Source organism: Boleophthalmus pectinirostris, unplaced genomic scaffold, assembly GCF_026225935.1.
Source record: "Boleophthalmus pectinirostris isolate CB_2022bp ecotype Guang Dong unplaced genomic scaffold, ASM2622593v1 HiC_scaffold_16, whole genome shotgun sequence".
Taxonomy (NCBI): Eukaryota; Metazoa; Chordata; class Actinopteri; order Gobiiformes; family Gobiidae; genus Boleophthalmus; species Boleophthalmus pectinirostris.
Window position 1 is genome coordinate 32,879,952 of NW_026571095.1, and position 20,249 is coordinate 32,900,200.

Here is a 20,249-nt window from a genome sequence, read left to right on the forward strand (position 1 = left end):
TATCAAGTGTCAAAAAGTCCGGAAAATAATAAAAAAAGATAAAAACTGAACACACACAGAGGAAACAGAGTAGACACTGGGGACAGAGAGGACACAGAGAAGACAAAGTGGATACAGTTGTTTTGTGTTGTCTTGTGTTGCTCTTGTGTTTGTGTGTTGTTGCGTTGTGTTTGAGTTTTTATGTTGTGCTGCTGTTGTGTTTGTGGTCAAGGCCTGATCCTGTCAGATCTCAGAAGCTGACCGAGGCCGGTCCTGGTCAGCACTTGGATGGGAGACCACTGGGAAAATCAGGTGGGGCGCCAGTTGCAAAAACTGTTGTTGTGTCCTTGGGCAAGGCACTTCACCCACATTGCTTAGTGTGAACGTGGTGTGGTGGTCGGAGGGGACAATGGTACAGATCAGTACTATGGCCCCAGGGCAGCTGTGGCCACAAAAGCAGCTCACCACCACCGAGTGCAGAGTGAATGAAAAATGATCTGTAAAGCGTCTCTCAGTACCCAGAACAGTGCTATATAAAACTGATGCATTATTATTATTATTGTGTTGTGGTGTTTGTGTAAAGCACACTCCCTGTTCTGCTGCTCCTGACACCAGAGACGCTCGTCTTTATGGCCCATATCCAGCTTTTATACCGAGAAGTGCAAACAAGTAACACTGCACAAAGGAGCACCGGAGCAGCCACAAAAGCGCTGGGCTGTGAATGCGTTGCCCTTAATACGTGTCCTGGTTTCCACACACACACACACACACACACACACAGAGCAGTGGGACAGAGGGGTGGGAGGGGGCTACCTGTCTACAGTTCTCCTGAGACTCTTTGATAGAACATGATCATTGTGATGGGAACAGGACTAAACTCTCACTAATCCTGGACTTTAGCTCAACGAGTCACATGTGGCTTCTGCTTTTCGCACTAATGCTGTTGACTGTTTCACTATGGATACAGCACAAACACCAGAGTGAGGTCCATTCACAGGAGGTGTGTCCCCTCTGGAGCCCACAGGGTGGCTCGTGTCCACTCGCTCTGATAAAGCTTTAGTCCTATATAAAACAGCCTTGTATTTCCAGCACTAGTGCATAGAACATGTAAATGTTGTGTCTCTACAGCATTTTCTGCACCTTGTGAAACCATCTGAACCCCCTCCCACATACTAATCCAGTGCTTTATGGATACAAAACAATGAGCAGGGAACAAAGAGAGCTAGAATCTACCAGTATAGACTCAAATATCTTGAATTTATACTATGATGTATCAAAGTAACAGCTACTCACACACAGTAGCTTTGGTTGTGAGGATGAAGACATGACAGAATCAAACTCCACATTTTACACTGGAGATCAACCAACATCCAGCCATGTTTACTCTTCTACACACCGGTCAAACACTGTCCAAACTATTAAATGACAGAAGCTGAGATCACAGACACACACCTGACCATGCAGGTGCCAGGGCTGCTCACTGCCCAGGGTTCACCTGCCTGGGACAAGCATCTCACACAGAGGCAGGAACACTCGTGGATCGGGGGAGCCCCTTCTTTACAACTCCACCAAAGCTCTTATTTATACAAGACAAATGAGCTCTTTGACCCAGACAATGAGATGTATGGAACATGGCCTCGAGCTAAAGGGTGAGACCACACACACACTGAAAACAGGAAACTACCACTTAAAGATGTTTTGAAGGAACCAGTATGACTGTAAATTGCTTCTGGAGTAATCTGTAGTAAATGTTTTTAGTTTAACATGTATCATCATGATGGGAGCCAGTCTGGATGATCCGTGTATAGATCTGTGATAGGATTATCTCTTGGATTGGGTGACTCAGATGTAATTCCCACACAAAGACGTCACATGGCTCAGGTTTGAGTTACGGGCTAAAGCTCACAGGATCTGAGTGTCAGGAGCTCCGCCCATTATCTGAACATCTGAACACATCATCACTCTCACTCCTGTACTTTCTTCTGCTTGATCTGAGGCTGGGTCATGGAGGCAGCAGTCTAAGCAGAGACTCCCAGATTTGGGTGTCCACCCATACCAGCTCCTCCGGGTGGACTCCCAGGCCAGCCGAGCATGTCCCACCTCCTAAAACAGGTGTCCAGCATTCAACCAGAACAGATGCCCTCCCCTCAGCTGGTTCCTCCCCACGTGGAGGAGCAGGTACAAGAAGCCAAGGGCCTTGGACTCTATACTCCCTGAGCCCCCACACAGGACACGAGGGACATGTAGACTGCTCTCTGGCCATACCAGCTTGTCAAAGCCTGATCCCGTCAGATCTCAGAAGCTAAGCAAGGCTGGGCCTGGTTAGTACTTGGACGGAGGACACTGGGGACATCAGGTGTCACAGTGGGGCACCAGTCGCAAAAATTGTCATTGTGTCCTTAGGCAAGGCACTTCACCCACATTGGCGAAAGTGTTGTGTGCGCCTGAGTGATGGTGGTGGTCAGAGGGACCGATGGTGCAGTTTGGCAGCCTCGCTTCTGTCAGCTTCTGTCTGCCCCAGGGCAGCTGTGGCTACAGTGGCTGCTTACCACCACCTGGTATGGAGTTAATGAATAATGATCTGTAAAGCGTCTTTGTGACATATGTCTGTGAAAAAGGCTATATCACTAAAAACTTACTTTCTCTAGATCCACAAAGCACACGTTTGTGTTCTGCATCTATGATGAAAACTCGGGTTAGGACTGCCCTTTGTCACCCACTGGTTCTGTTCTTCAGACATGAGGGGCTGGGGGGTACAACAGGATCTCACCTCTGTTGTTTGCAGATGACGTTGTCCTCATGGCTAAATTCAAAGTAAATAAATAACTGTCTAAATATAAAGAGATACACTGACATGACAAGCAATTCAGTGTATTTTTCTTTTATCCAAAATCACAGCAACAGCCTCAGGCTGCACAAGAGAGATGATTTAACAAACAGAAATCAAACAGTGAAAGAGTCATTGGTCAATAACCAACGCCCTCTGTCTGTTGACTTTCCGCTGAGCTTTTTCTTTTGTAGGTTGAGTTCTTATAGTGGAGTAGAAACACTTAAACACTGATGTGGTTTTAAGAGAAGAGGTGAGGAGGTATTTTCCTTCCACTACTGGTTCTGGTCGTGAACAGCCTGATCTGTGGAGCTGCCAGTGCCGATGCCCTCCCCCGTGAGTTGTTCAAACCAGATGGAAGTAGGGTAGCTGACACATGAGCCTACTGTTCTGGAAGTTTATGTGCTGTGATTTGAGAATAAATGCATGGATCATTAAGAAATCTATATGGGAATCTGTGTAATTTAGTAAGTGCTACGCATTGTATGATACATATCTAGTACCATGCTGAATTGTTGTGGGTGTTATCTGTCAGATAATCTGCAGAGATGTTTCTATGTTGGTCTGCTGCTGATGTGGCAGAAATGTGCCAAAATGTTCCCAAGTGGGAGTTCTGTTACGTCAAACTGACTCAAGTCAAAGTTGGCCTACAAATACAGGATTTGAGTAAACAGCAACTGAAGTGCAATTGAGTAACTGAGAAATGCTCTGCCTGATTGAGAAATGAATGTAATTGGAAACATTTTAGGTGCACCATCTAACTTTTCTGATCTGCCACCTACTTGTCTCCACTGAGATATTATTACTTTATCTGAAATGTTCGACAGTATAGCATTTAAAACTACCCTGACTTTCCACAGATCTGACCTGTTACTCTAGCCTGATTCAGCAGCCGGTTTCACTTCGTGGAAACTGTCTAACCTTGCAGCATTAGGATTCGTTCGACGGTAGGCGGGTACTTTTTTATTTTATTTAACCAATCGCTGCTATTTGGTCGTGACGTATGTAATGGGCCAAACCCTGTAGGAAAAAGGACAATAATGTCTTTCCCCTTGATAAAATTCACCAAACATTCTCTTTGTTCCGGCTTTAAATCCTCAATCTCGAGAATCGTTGCCAACACAGAATGTCTGTCTTCGTCTACATCCATCTCGACCACTTTGTTTACTAAACCAAAGATGTTCATTTTGTCTTCTTATGTACTTTAACTTTTTGGGTTCTTTTTAAAGACCATACAGTAAAGTGTATTTACTTTGTTGACATGTTTCGGCTGCTGCTGCTGCATCTTCAGAACTGTCCCCAGTGACGTCTCGTATATCTGCTGTTGTTACTTCCTGTAGGCGTGGTCAGCCTGATGGAGCTGACAGGTCGCTCAGACTGACCACGTCTCCTGTTGCCCGATGTTTTCTGGAGGAGGGTGTCCCAGGTGTGTGAAAGGAGGAACGCGCCGTCATCACGGTTAATGCTGTCCGTGCCTCGTTTCCTGATTTCCAACATCGATGACAGTTCTGAAGATGGCTTGCAGCAGCAGCCAAAACATGTCAACAAGGTAAATACACTTACTGTATTGTCTTTAAAAAGAACCCAAGAAGTTAATGCTTTGTTTACTGTTGTGTTGGACCACAAAAGGGACCCAGACAGGCACTTGAATTTGAAATCATGGCCTCACAGCTCTTCACTAATTGGCCGGTGCGCAAACTTAGTGTATTCCAATTTCTGACGTAGTCGCTGGAGAGAAATGAAACTAGGTGTCGCCAGCGTGGTTACTGTTATTCAGCCGACTGGTGTATCCTTCACTGGGAAAGACATGTTCATTATCATACTGTGGAACATTCCAGACAAAGCATATCTATGTACAGTGTTTATTTACCTTTATTTAACCAGAATAGTCCTGCAGGGATTAAATATCTTCTGGCCCCAGAGGACACGCTATTGTTTTAATACTTGGGGAAACCAGAGCACCAGGAAGAAACCTACACAGGAACAGGGAGAAGATGCCAACTCCACACAGCATTGCCCCAGAATTGCCCTCAGGATGTCCTTACTTTCACTTACCTATACACCATCGTGACACAATGTCGCGATCACGTGTCCGTGGAGACCAGCAGGTAGCGGACCCTCCACCAGAAAAGTTACACAACAAAGCAAGGCAAGTTTATTTGTATTGCACAATTCATACACTAAGTAATTCAAAGTGCTTTACAGAATAAGAAATACATTAAAACCATAATAAAAACAAATCAAAACATAAATAATCATCATAAAATTAAAAGAGAGAGAGATTAAATTAGAGAGAAGAGTGAGGAATGAAAAATGAAAACCATTCAGTCATTTGCAGCTAAACAGAACCGTTTTGAGCCTGGATTTAATAGCGTCAAAGTAGAGTCTGTCTCACATGTTCAGGAAAACTGTTTCAGGTTTTATCTGCAAGAATCTGAAACACTGACTCCCCTAACACACTTTTATAGACACTGCATGACACACAAAATCTGATATTTTCGATGAATAGATACAAAAGGGTCCAGTCAAGCAGTAATGGAGGGAAACAGGGGCAGATTCTTGACATTCAAATGTCTCTTATTCAGAAACTAGAGGGACTATTGAAATAAGTAAAGTATCAGAATGTAGGAAAGAGTTACACTCCAACAGGGTCAAGTTAAACCTGTGATATTCTTTCAAGTTGTGGACAAAAAATTTAAAAACTCTTAGTTACTTAGTAACGGAGGGAATGAAATATGCAGCACTTTTTGGGCAATAAATCCAAACAGTGATAACTCTTGGTTCTCACTTACATATCCTTAACAAACTGGTTTGAATATTTGCTTCATATAGTTTTCTACCATATGGTACAAGATTAGGTTGAAAAACCTCTTACTTTTTGAGTCATGAGATTTTTTATTAAGAAAGTTCATGGTAACGGAGGGAAAAGTAACAGAGGGAAAATTGTGCAAACAAGTAGAAGGTGCAGGATTTTACATCATTTGTCAACTTTTTTCTTCCAAACACTTTAATATTACTTCAAAATGAAAGGAAAATATTTCTATAAAATATGTCAGTCCTTCCAAGCAAATTTTTATCATTTTAAATACATAAAAAAAAAAATTCATGTTCCAACAGTTCAAAGATGGAATAACACAAGATATGATGAAATACATCCATTTATTTACATGATTTTTGGGTCTTTGAAATTTGGGAAATAATTTTTGTTCCATGTTTCATACATGGTCTGTTTAAAACGTATGTAACTTTAGAACCAAAAATGATACAGAAAAAAGGTAAACAGTTTCATAAACTAGAGTACATATGTATCTGTTCAATACATTTTTATATCAGATGCATTAACTTGAATTTTTAGCCTTGTTGTTTACTTCTACTTGACCGGGCCCAAAAGTGAGACATCATATCTAAAGAAATGCTGCGAGAAACACAAATGTTCATCATTTCATATTATCAACATACACTTTTGTCTCTTGTAGACTCATGGTGAGAAGAGGAAGCGCCCCCCCCCCCCCCCATGAAACCAGCTGATGAATTATATAATATTATATAATATACTGCAAAAACCAAACAGCACGTCTTTATAAGAAAGGGTCAAATGGGAGAAGAAGTTGCGTTTATGTTTTATTAATTCTTTCCAAAAACACACAGAGTCTGGGCAGGTCCAAAATAAGTGGGAGGTGGTTTCATTTTTCAGTTTGTGTCCATTGTCCTTCTAAGATGATTCTTTAGCAGATAACAGCGATGTAGAAGTTTGTAGCAGATTTCCCTTTGCTTGTCGGTGGTGAGATATTTGTGAGGTCATGTCCGTACATTTTTCCACGGAATATTGTCAGTAGAGTCCGGCACGAGTAGGGCTCCGTTTGTTTGGGAGGTGCACTTGTGGTGATAGTCGCTCTTTTTCCGCGGCGACTCATGATAAGACGAGTTTAATTGAAGATGAAGCCGAGTAAGTTCCTTTTGAGAAGTTTTTCAAAGTTTGGTGCGGCGTCTTCACTCACGCCTGCTCAAGACGACATGTTCAGGTGCGGCCCTGTCCTGCCGCTTCCCCAGTTTAGGCTCCTGGCTCCACAAATGACATCACTCTGTTGCAGCCAATGAAACAGCAGCAGTCGTCATATCACTGAACACATCTCAGAACTAATTTACCAATAAAGTAAATGTGAACTAAAACGTATTGGTAGAGACTATTTTGTCTTCCCCAAATGTTGGTTGTGACATGTCCTCACCGTCCCTGAGCAAACCTACACTCTTGAGTTACACTGTACGATATATTAAAATATAAGACTAAAAATTACTCCAAGAAGCACAATGTAGTAATAACAATCAGTGTTGGGAAGGTGACTTTTAAAATGTATTCCCCTACAGATTACAGATTACATACCCCAAAATGTAGTTTGTAATGTAATCTATTAAATTACTTAAAGTGAGTAATATAATCTGAATACTTGTGATTACTTGATTTGCTGTAGAGAAGCAAAGATGAGGAAATCTTCACATAAGATGTTTTATCTGCTAAAAGAAAATAAAAAGCCCAAACTTTACTGAACCGTAATAAAAATGTTATTTACAGAAGAGGAGGAGACATGGTCCGTGCAGCATGATTTAGTCCTGGTTTAGTCTTGGTTTAGTCCTGGTTCACTCCTGGTTTAGTCCTGGTTTAGACCTGGTTTAGATCTGGTTTAGACCTGGTTTAGACCTGGTTTAGACCTGGTTTAGTCCTGGTTTAGTCCTGGTTTAGACCTGGTTTAGACTCCCCTGGTTTAGACCTGGTTTAGACCTGGTTTTAGACCTGGTTTAGTCCTGGTTTAGTCCTGGTTTAGACCTGGCTTAGTCCTGGTTTAGTCCTGGTTTAGACCTGGTTTAGACCTGGTTTAGATCTGGTTTGGACCTGGTTTAGTCCTGGTTTAGTCCTGGTTTAGACCTGGTTTAGTCCTGGTTTAGATCTGGTTTGGACCTGGTTTAGTCCTGGTTTAGTCCTGGTTTAGACCTTGTTTAGTCCTGGTTTAGACCTAGTTTAGACCTGGTTTTAGACCTGGTTTTAGACCTGGTTTAGTGCCCGGCAATGAGTGGAATTACTGAGAAAAAAAAAAAAAAAAAAAAAACTGAATACAGTTACTCTTAATTTGTACTCTGATTACATAACTCCGGTACATGTAATCTGTTACTCCCCAACACTGATTATACTTGAGTAAATATGTGTACCTCTGGTCTACTGACTGGAGAAGTGTTGAGCAATGGACAGAACAAACTTGAACTTGGCCCGGTCACATGAACTTTCTCTGATTTTGAGATGGTGGAGAGAGATGGGCTCAGAGATGTAAGGATAGACTCGGGTCAGGCGCTGCGCTGGTGGAGCACAAAGAGCACCGTCCCACCTGATCTGCTCCTCTTTGTCTGGGGAAAGAAACCGAGCAGAAACCAGGACAAGATCTGGGCGAGGTCTATAAAAGGTCTGCGAAAACGGCGAAGCTATTCATTCATTCGCACGGGACTGGAGCTCAGACGCACGGCACCAAGGTGAGTTTCCGACCAACCAGATCGAGCGCGACAATTAGAACCAAAATGTAAATATAGATGTGTACATGCATTTCATAATACTTCGATTACAACTGATCAAAACCATCTGAAATTCTTTGATTGTCGGAGTTTACGAAGAAAGATTTTTGAGTGTAGTTGTGCGCTGGAATAAATCGAAGGAATCAATCGAAGTCTTTGCGAGAAGTTGGAATACCGACTTTCCAAAACTGACTTTGAAAAGAGTGTGTTTTGTCTTGGGCGAGTTGTAAACAAAAGCAAGTTCGCTTTAATGTTAATTCCATATTTCTTCTCAACATGTTGCCACCAAACTAATGCGTCTTTTGTATCGAACCCGTGAAAAGCAGAGGGAGATGTTGTTATTGAGGGCATAGACTTCGCCCACAGATTGTCTTACATTGTGAAGCCCCTTGTGAGTTGACAAAGGCACTGTAAAGAGTGATTGAACCAAACCTCGTCCGGACAAAACAATACACTGTAAACGATCTTCGAGCAAAACGAGGTCGGGCCGTTCGTGAAGGAGTGGACCATCACGAAAACCTCAACAACAATACAGTCATCAGAGACAGGCCGCGGCGCTCTGGGAACATTTAGTCCGGAAGCTTAAAGGTTTGTGATCTACAAAAAGAAAACTTAACGCCGACATGAGTGGCCTGGTCCAAAACGTCTGAAGTTTGTGTGGGTTGTCAGAGATGAGACAGAAGTCTGAGGAAAGTTTGCGGACATTTGTCTGTACGTACTCACTTACTTTTTTACGTTAACTTTTATAAATGAGACCCCGGCGCTTTACTTAAGTCGATTTAAACGCAAAATTTTCACTTTTACTACACTACATACACTGAAAGAAGACGCCTGTACTTTCTACTCCACTACATTTTTGAACTGGACTGAAAGGTAAAAGTATATTTGAGAAGGCTGAGGGGTTTTAAGTTCATAATTTCACCAAACGAAAATATACAAATAAAAATAAAAACAGCTAAAAGAAACAATTGATTTAGTTGTTTGACCTCTCAGAATCTAAGTAAAGCCTGAACTGGTTTGTACTTGGATGGGAGACCTGGGAAAATCAGGTGCAACAGTAGGGCACCAGGCGCAAAAACTGTTCTTGTGTCTTTAGGCAAGGCACTTCACCCACATTGTCTAGTATGAATGTGGTGTGTGCGTGAGTGATGGCGGTGGGCGCAGTTTGGCTCAGTACATTCTAAAACTGGAGCTTTAATATTTTTGTCAAGTAGATTTTTTAGATTTCTTCCACCACTGTAAAAAAAACATACCTGTTGTGTTTTGTTTCATTTACAAATGTTTGAATAATCCTGTATTATTAGACTGTGTGCATCGCCAAAGCTCAAAATGCTCTGTTCCACCTTGTGATGTCACAGTTTACAGGTATAGCCTCAACTGAGCTTTACAACTCAACAGTACTAGTATTAGAATAACCATATGTTAAGTTAAAATTACCGCAGAAAGTCTCCAGCATCTGTTGAGGCACCAAGAAGTAAGAAGTTTCAACGCGGCTAAAACAATAAGATGTAGCTTCAGTGACATCACAAAGTGGAACAGCGTTTTCAATCTGAGAAAAGAGCTCAACCGTAATATACAGGGTTTGTGTGAAACATGTGTGAATGAAACAAAATAAAACTGCAGGTATGTTTGTGATGAGGAAATGTCAGTATAAAAAACATCAGAAAACAGCGGAATATGAGCCCTTTAAAAGAATGTAATTATACAGTAGTTTATGTTAGTTAGTTTGAAATTAGATTATTTATTTTATTTATTTATTTACTTTTTTGTGTGTGACTAGAGGGATATTAGCTCATGTGTTTTTCCTTGTTATCAGGAGCCATGATTGATGTAGATGGGGTAATTGGTGCAGACTGGGCAGTGGGGTTTGTGAACAGGACATGCTGGAGCCTGATGGGTCTGTTTTTGTCTGTTTGTCACAGATGTTGCTGAGGCTGCTGGGGCCGGTGTTAATGAGCGTGCTCAGTACGTCCATGTTATATAACCCGCCTGAAGCCAACCAAAATGCCACGGACAACACCAAAATGTTCAATAACGGTGGTAACTTCTCAAACAAAGGGCTGGGGAAGGGGATCCAGGGCAGTAACTTCTTAGGTAGGAGCCTGCTGCCGGTCATGGCTGAGAACACCGGGATCCCCCTGTCTGACGTCATGTTCCCTGACACCTCCATCTGTGACGTGATCCTCAGCTCTTCAGAACCCATCTCCATCGACCAGATCCCCTTCTTCTGCCTCTGCTCCCACTGCAAGTCCACCACGGGCCCCAAGGGAGAGCGTGGGGACCGGGGCCCTTCGGGCAAGTGCACACCACACTCACACACTTAAAAGGACAAGAACTTTTTCTTTTTTATACTGATAGTTTTATTTACATTTTATTTAGCATCATTTCAGTGGGTAAACACACTCTACTCTCACTTTGAACCATTTTAAACCCGTCTGAGTCAGGGTCATGAGTTTGTAGATAAAATTACTTCTCACCTTGGCTTCTGTAATATGAACAAATCATAAATGGCTCTTTGAAATAAACAGGTCCAAATAAAAGAAGAGCCGAACACCCCATCACTAACACTCAGAGATGGAAAGTTACCAAATACAAGATATATAGATTGTCTCCTTTTAGAATCTTTTAACAAATGTTTTCAAATACAAATGACGAATTTCACTTTTATGCATGTTAATTTGTTAATATTATTTATGTTCTTATCCATGAATTCATGAAAACGACATGAAATCTTAGGAAAGTCAACGATAATAAACCATGTGTGTTATTAGGTTCTTTTTTTTTCAGACCTAGAGTGTTATTTCATACCTGAGCATAGTGAGCAGTCGAAACTGTCAGGTATGAAATAACACTCTAGGTCTGAAAAAAAGAACCTAATAACATAGAATATCGGAAGACCAAATGAATCTCATTGGACTAATAAACCATGTGGCTGTACAGACTCAGCAATTCACTTCAGTTTATTTTTGTATTGCACAAAATTACAGTTCACCTGTCCTTATCTATTAAGGATTTGTGTGTGACGTGGCAGTCGCGTGATTTAATGTTCTGGCGACCGTACTGGAGGTCAAGACTGGGATTATTCAGTTGATTTCAATATAATCATGGCGACTTTGAACAGCGCAAACGACATAAAACTGTCCAAAATCGCCAGCTCGTTAGATCAGCCGTCATTAGAAAGGAATATAGCTGAAGTCTTCCTCCTGGTTGTGGAATAGATCCCGATCTGATTCCAATGGAGCGTTTGTCAGTCTAATCAACGCTCGCTCTGTGCCCGACCTTTAGTATCCAGATATTTACAACTACTTCATTCATTCGACGTCGTCCTACACCAACCAAGAACTGAAAAGCTACACGGGGTTAGAAGCAGATAAATATTTTGTAGCAGGATGCCTCAGATCTTTGTTGATCACCAAACATCACATCTGTTCCTGATAACAGCCAGGGGAAGTAGAACGGGGGTCAAAATCAGAGCCGGAGCGACCCCGGGACGGTGGAAACAGAGGGCCGGGGTGGGGGGATTCCTTGCCGCCGAAAGTGAGGACAGGGGGTGGGTTCTGTGCCAGTACACCGGCGAGAAAAATACTTTTGGTATTGATCATTTCATTTTTTACTGTAAATCCCTTCTTCGTTTGTGTGGAGATGGTCCCTCACCAGAAATGAAATGTTGACAGACAATTCTACTCAGTGTCGCTCTCCTCCTCTGTCTGCGATCTTTATCAGCCGGGATCCGATAGAAAGACAGAACGTCCAGTAGCAACACGGGTCAAAACCATTGTTATTCAGTTCAAATTTTATCGCACACAAATACTACACGTTGGTCCAGATGGATAGTTTGATCTCCAATGTGGCGACATAAACACCAAGTTTTGTGACATAGATGCAAAATTTTAATACTCACCTTTCCTCACCTGTCTTGTGTTCAGGGTTTCCGGGCAGTCCAGGCAGGAGAGGCCTAAATGGCTTCAGAGGACCTCGGGGATTTACGGGTGCTCTTGGGGCCAAAGGTAAGTCCTCATATTTACTCTTCACTCTTCTGCTAAGTAGGGAGGCCGAGCACATTAGTGGAAGACATCTCCTCCAAGTAGAAAATGTGGTATTTTTATTTGGAAAACATCTAGTTAATGGAATACTGTATTTAGTTTAATCAACCAATGGTGTAAACATAGCTGGAGATGTGTTTAACCAGGCATGGGTCTTTTTGTGCAGTGTTGAGGTTCACAAGTTCAGGTTCCTTAAGTACTAGCGTGTGTAAATCTCATAGACTGTATAAAGAAGTGGACGTAACCCACAACATTCGGCCCCAGTCAAATGAAGACAATAGGCCAGGGGTGGGCAGACTTTTTGGCTCGTGGGCCGCAAAGGGTTCTAAAATTTGTCGGAAGGCCGGACCAAGAGCAGATGGATGGAGCGGAGAGAAAAAAATAACATGGGATACGTAGAAAACCTGTGCTTGAATTTCAACTGAAAATCATTACAAAGCATTATAACAAAATATCTGTCTTTCAAGTCCCATGGTGTTTACTGTTTACTGAAATTACTTTTAAAACACAGAAAATTTAATTAATAAAATACAGCTTTTTTATTACTAGCAGTTACTATTTTAAAGCACTGAAAGTTTTGTTATACTTCAGGATATTTTCATCATCAGTCTCCTAATCACTGTCTTTATTTAAAGGGCCCACTTCATGCAAAATCAACTTTTCAGAGCTTTCTACCTTCTAAGAGTGATGTGTGAGCCTTGTATATGTCGCCGAAGTGGTTTTTAGATTCATTCTGCGTTTTTTTTTTTTTAAACAAATTGCAGCGTATTTCTGCCATCGAAGTAAAGCTGCTACAACGATGACGCAGCAGCGACACCTATGACACGTTTGACGTAGCAGAAAGAGCTTCGCACCCGACCCCCTCCCCGCTCCACCCCGCCCTGCATTGGCTGACAATTCCCACATGAAGACCTAAACAAAAGCGACAGCATAAGCTCATTATTCTACACAGCAGTGAACACGATATAATAAGTTGATCTACTAGTGTTTATTAATACTTTACCAATCAGTAATGTTCAGCTGATGTGGACGCGGTGCTTGAGCTTCGTGCTCCTCAAAGTCCTCGTCCGATTCCAGGTCCAACACATGCGGCTGAACGCGCTGTATCTCCATGATGAATAAAAGTTTATTCCTGCCACTATCAGGGTGCACACCTGTCTCCCCCTCCCTCCCTGAGATGGCGGAGGAAGGGCGGCTCACTCAGAGCCTACGTCACGTTTGGAGGGCGGAGCCTGTGCTTTCTCAGGACGGGCAGGGGATGAGCAATAGTCGGCATTTCCAAGCTCCTGGTCTGTGACGCCTCCAAGAAATCAGTAAGATTTCATAACTATTGTGTAATGGATGTTCCAAAACCCAAATTGTGCTTGTTTATGTGGAGAAGATACAATGTGAAAAGAGTTATTTTGCATGAGATGGGCCCTTTAAAAAACGTGAGGAGACGCAGATCTACAGTCCTGCTCCTTCTGTTCAATGTGCGTCCCCAACGACCAAAACAAGGACGGAACAGCGCCACCGCGCCAGTCTGCGAGCGAGTTATATTTCATCTTTGCGCATTGTTTATAATGACAACGTACATTCACACCTTAACGGAAATGACATGTAACACATAAATGAATTTTTTACATAACAGCAGAGAAACTTACTTTTGATTTCAGTGGGATCAGTGTTGTTGGTGTCTCTTTTTATCCAGCGCATCAAAGCCTGGAGTTAATTTTGTTGTGGCTATTCTCAGGATGCGTTCGTGCAGTGTCGAAATGATCAGAAAAATAACTTTACCAGCGGGAAATTTCACATGAACGCTCCCTCATATCGGAAAAACAGCATGGCAAGTCGGATCTTTCGACACCGCATGAATGCAGCATAAAACGCCGCACCTCAAAAAGATCGATGTTTCTAGAGTGCGCCATCTATTGGGAAATGCTGGAACTGCTGGAAAAGTAAAACATTAACAAGCTGTATTATTATTATTATTTATTCAAGTTCAGTGGGCCGGATTAAAAGGTTTAAAGGGCCACATATGGAAAAATGAGAAAATGGTCCAGTTTTCTTCATCTCCATGTCATTGCAGTGTTCCGTTATGTTCGGCTCATCAACAATTCCAACCGTACCTCACTTTTCATCATTTCGCCAATGAAACACAACTCCGAGCGCACTGGGTACAAGCGATTAGAAGAGACGAGGCCCAAATTCAAGATAGTTCCAAACAGCACATACGTACACAGTCTTCATTTTACAGCTGATCACGTTTACTTCAGTGGGTTTTATCACAGTCGGTCGGCGAGCCCAGTGTCGGGAACTACACTGGAAGTTGTCATCGCAGGTTTCCAGATGTCTTACTGGTTTGCAGTGTTGTGCATGAACGAGTTCAAAAGAACGCATTCATTGAACACGTTCATTTTTCAGTGAACTTTGAACTGAACGCAGCGCATTTGTAAATAAAGAATTTGAACGTGAATTTGTTCAAATTATATGAGATGAACAACGTACGTCACTGTTGGGGTTCAATTAAACATCGGAATTTGTTTTCAACTGATGAGTCACGTATCAAGGTCTGCTCGCACTTTTTAGTTTCATTGTGGACCTGATACAAGCGGCTAAACGCTCCCAGTCAAGTTTGATCGTCTTTCCCATTGACAAACACAGAGCAGTGCCGCGTGTGTACGTCCTGCTGCAGCCGCCTTTGCGTTGACGCACAGCTGTGGTTTCGTGAGGGCGCAGCTCTGCCTCCGCGTTTCTCAATGGGAAAACATTAATGAACAGTCATTCTGGACCCGAGCTCTTTCACACGACACAGAACTGCTCCGGAAGCACGTTGCACAGATGGTAAACAATAACAATAGATCCATGCTCTCTGTGTATTTTCAAGGGGATACGCACCTACGCTCGCGGAGAGCGTCAAAAAATAGGATGGATCCCATTTTTGGAAATCTCCGTGTGCAGGATGTGCTGCTACATACGTGCGTTTGGCATGTGCAGTGGAGCTGCCCTCATCATTTTCATTCTACAAATTACTCATCCAAAAGTTGCAGTGACATCTCTCTGTCACAGAAAGAACACATATAGTCATGTCCTTTAGTCCAACAGAAGCTGATGCATCAGTGCAGTTTATGCATATTAGCCATGTGGTTTTAAGTTTCGTTTCTGTAAGACAAATGTGTCAAAGCTGCACATTATACACATTATAATCTCAAACGGGCTGATGTGGCTCTATAGTGCTTATAGTTTATATGTTATAAGGTTGTTGTAAACTGGAAGTCAGTTTGAAATATAAGTGCAGCCTTTCATTTACATATCTCACCTAAAAATAAAATGAACTGAACTTTGAACTAATTCAAAATTAAAATTGTGAACTATGAACATGAATTGTTCACTTTGAACATGTGCAAACTGAACTTTGAACTAGTTCATGAAAAGTGTGAACTTGCACAACACTGCTGGTTTGTGACGTGAATAGAGCCTATTGGGGCAGCTAATCCAGAGCCAATATTTATTTTGGAAATCTGAGTGGAAGTAAAGAGCCAATTAGGCATGAGGCAGTGAAGGTATATTGGTTTATGAAAAAAATTGTGAAATTAAGACTCCAGGATCAAGTAGAGTCAAGTAAAGATCATCATGGGTCATGGCTTTGGTTTTGTGCACTTCCGTCCTTCTGGTTCTGTACTGTGTCTGTGAATCTGTGTGTGTTTGTTTGTCAGGTCAGAAAGGAGACCAGGGAGAAAAGGGCCAGCCGGGTCCCATCGGCCTTCCCGGGATCAAGGGCGAAATGGGATTCAAAGGTATGAACATTATCACCCTCTGCTCCTAAGGACTAATCACAACTCAACAGCATCTTCCAGGTAGCAGAAGGAGATGGACTATTTCGATATACAGTGGTCCCTCGTTTATCGCGGGGTTACATTCTAAAAATAACCTGCGATAGGTGAAGTAGTCAGCTTTAAATTTTACAATTATTATATCTGTTTTAAGGCTGTAAAACCCCTCAGCACACACTTTGTACACTTTTCTCAGACACTTTCTCTTCTTAAAACTTATTGCTGCTTTTGTCCTTTTGTTATTTCCCCCTTCTTTATGTAACGAACCTAAGAATTAATTTATTCCGTAATGGAGCCCTACAGCGCAGAGTCCTGCAGGGGTCCATTTATGGAGACCTGCACCCGCGTAGTACAGGACCACACCCGCCCGTTAACCCGAGATTATATCAAACATTTGCACTGCCTACGTCATGGACTAAACTAAGACTAAATCAGGATTAAACCAGGACTAACCCAGGACTAACCTAGGACTGATTCCAGGACTGAAACAGGAGAACTAAACCAGAACTGAACTAGGACTAAAACGGGACTCAATGTCGGGACGGGCTTGGAGGTGACCGCATGAGAATGGACCGGCTCAGCTCCGCACCTCACAGAGGTAAACTCGGCCGTTACCCAGTTGTGCTTTACAGACACCCTGCTTCAGTGTTCTCTCTCTTAAGTCCAAGATTAGTCCTGGTTTAGTCCTGACCCGCCCTTAAAATTCCAGAATGTTAAAACCCACCCGTTTCAGCAACTATTTGCCAGGACCCGACCCGGTGCAGGACTCTGCCACAGCAGCGTAACTTCTACCTTCCTTCAGCGTTTCTTTTTGTGTGATGGTTTGCATCTTTCTCTGCCTTTTGGGTGTGACCGCAGGAACCTTCATCCGTGCAGAACTCTTCGTCGACATTGTGGGTTTTGTCGGGGAGAAAACTTGCAAACATACAGCACTTCAGAACCACGCTGCTAGAGATGGAACATTTATTTGAATTTGGCAGCTGAACACATTCTGTAAAGTACAGGAGATATGGCACGGAGGAGATTGATTGACAATGGTCTACAGTCCTTTATCCAATCAGGATGCAGGGGGAGGAACATAATGTGCCTTCATATGCTGTAAAAAAAAAAAAAAAAAAGACATGCAAAATTGCACACACACACACACAAAAAATCCGCAAAACAGCGAAACCGCGAAAGGTGAACTGCGATATAGCGAGGGACGACTATAATTATCAGTGCATTCTCAGACAAGAACATTCAAACTGCAAAGATCTAACTATATTTCAGATCCAGTAGTACAGATTTACAGTCATACACCAGTGCACTGTCTGAAGGCTTGTGCTTGTTTTCCAGGGGAGAAGGGAGACGATGGAGATGATGGCCCCGCAGGACCTCTGGGGCCTCAGGGTGTGCCCGGCTCTTGCCACTGTGACATTGTCATTGGACCTCCTGGTGTACAAGGCCCCCCAGGACCAGCTGGTGCCCGTGGTTTACCAGGCTCTACAGGCTCCAAGGGGGGTCCAGGAGTCAAAGGTGATAAGGGAGACACAGGACTTAACGGAATAAATGGTTTAAATGGGCTGAAAGGTGAGAAAGGTTCACCAGGCCCGTGTGACTGCCCCGACGGTGTGGACGGAGCAGACGGGCCGAAAGGAGAGACAGGAGAGAAGGGGGAGAAGGGGGATGTTGGAGCACAGGGGGTTCATGGAGAAACTGGCTTTAAAGGAGAGCCGGGAGACATGGGGATTCCGGGGATGCCTGGTCCATGCTCACTCGCTGTCCAATCAGCTTTCTCTGTTGCGCTGGCCGAGCCATTCCCAGAGCCTTCAAGACCTGTCCGATTCACCAAGATCATCTCTAATGTTCATAGTCACTATAACCCTTTAATCGGTATCTACATCGCGCCTGTCAATGGCACTTATGTCTTCACCTTTAATCTGCTTGTCAAAGAGAGACACCTCATAGTGGGCTTGTTCCATAATTTTGGATCTGTTGTGAGGATGACAGAGAAAACAGACACAAACACAGTGAGTCAGGAGATAGTGTTGCACCTAGATGCGAAGGACATGGTGTGGGTGCAGGTCAAGGACAGTAACAATAATGGCATGTACGCTGGCCCGGAGATGACCAGCACATTCTCAGGCTGGCTGCTGACCCCAGACACCTGTGACTTCGGCGGGATTCGAGATTTCCCTCACCATAAAAATGTCACCGGTCTACAATTTCCCTGGACATCAAAAAAATTTGAATAAAACTAAAGTCTCTGCAGGTACACGGAATATTGTTTTAGATCTACGTATTTCAGTTTGTCTCCAAGGGCTGTGGACTGTCCATAGTCCTCATGTCCAGGCTGAGACAATACAGGGACCAATCATAAAGGCACTTTCCGTAAACAAAGGGATTTTATTTGGTCCACTTTAACCATATTTCCATAACCACCATAAATTATTTAATTTATTTTCCCTGTTATTATGGCCATGTTTCATTTGTATTTTTAAACTTTAAATACTACTTATTAATTAATTTGAATTACATTTACTATTCCGTGTATCCAGGGATTCATCTGAGCAACAAAACAAAATAAATATGTCCATATTTATTTACTTAGTGGAAATAAATCAACTCAAATCATGCCTCGCACTCCCCTGTCCGTGTGTCCGTGTGTCTGTCTGTCCGTCAGTCTAAGAATGTGATGCACCTTGATTATTCCACAAAAGAACGTTTAGGACAGTTTAGGACTGAGCATGTGACTTAAGATTCTCCCCCCTGCTCCCTCATGCATCTGGTCACTCTGTAACCTGCAGCTGTTCAGTTCAGTCTGTAACCTGCAGCTGTTCACTCTGTAATCTGCAGCTGTTCAGTTCAGTCTGTAACCTGCAGCTGTTCAGTCTGTAACCTGCAGCTGTTCAGTTCAGTCTGTAACCTGCAGCTGTTCAGTCTGTAACCTGCAGCTGTTCAGTCTGTAACCTGCAGCTGTTCAGTTCAGTCTGTAACCTGCAGCTGTTCAGTTCAGTCTGTAACCTGCAGCTGTTCAGTCTGTAACCTGCAGCTGTTCAGTTCAGTCTGTAACCTGCAGCTGTTCACTCTATAACCTGCAGCTATTCAGTCTGTAACCTGCAGCTGTTCAGTTCAGTCTGTAACCTGCAGCTGTTCACTCTATAACCTGCAGCTATTCAGTCTGTAACCTGCAGCTGTTCAATTCAGTCTGTAACCTGCAGCTGTTCAGTTCAGTCTGTAACCTGCAGCTGTTCAGTCTGTAACCTGCAGCTGTTCAGTCTGTAACCTGCAGCTGTTCAGTCTGTAACCTGCAGCTGTTCAGTTCAGTCTGTAACCTGCTCTGACTTCCTGACAAAAAGCAAAGCGTGAAAACAAAGCCCTTGTATTAGAGGAAAAACAAGCAGAATGACCTGAATGACCCGAATGACCTGTTCCTGATGAGAGCGAGACTGTTTCTTGTGTAGAATAGGCCTGTCCAGATGACTAGAGTTGCTGCTGTACATACGTGAATCAGAGAAGCTGTAGCCGTAGAAACGAAACCTAAGCTGTGATCTGGTGGTGCTTCCGACGATGATTGATTTTATGATTTTTGGGAATTTGTTCAGAATAAATCCCTGCTGAAAACATTTCTGTGTTTTCATTTCATTTTATTTTTATGTGATTTTATTTATGACCCCACCTGTCACATTTTTACCAAGGCCTAGGACACACCGCATGTCCTACACTAGAGTAAAAGCTGCACATTTTGCATGAGAGCCAATCAGAGAGCTCCTCAACGCACATGAGCCAATCAGAGAGCTCAATCAGAGAGCTCCATGACTCACGAGAGCCAATCAGAGAGCTCCTCGACAGAGAGCCAATCAGAGAGCTCCACACGAGAGCCAATCAGAGAGCTCCCTGACACACGAAAGCCAATCAGAGAGCTCCACGACAATCAGAGAGCTCCTTGACGCACGAGAGCCAATCAGAGAGCTCCACACAGAGCCAATCAGAGAGCTCCACGAGAGCCAATCAGAGAGCTCCACACACACATGAGAGCCAATCAGAGAGCTC

General features: G+C 43.0%; 1 protein-coding gene across 1 annotated transcript; it reads left to right on the top strand.

Annotated features, from left to right (window-relative positions):
• The first annotated feature begins 1,437 nt into the window (after positions 1 to 1,437).
• On the top strand, positions 1,438 to 18,451 carry LOC110166067 (inner ear-specific collagen-like). The gene is made up of 7 exons (XM_020931268.2): positions 1,438 to 1,628; positions 1,976 to 2,157; positions 10,179 to 10,201; positions 10,285 to 10,657; positions 12,289 to 12,369; positions 16,101 to 16,181; positions 17,553 to 18,451. The coding sequence occupies exons 1-7, from the start codon at positions 1,438 to 1,440 to the stop codon at positions 18,449 to 18,451; spliced, it is 1,830 nt and encodes a 609-aa protein (XP_020786927.2).
• The last annotated feature ends 1,798 nt before the right edge of the window (positions 18,452 to 20,249 follow it).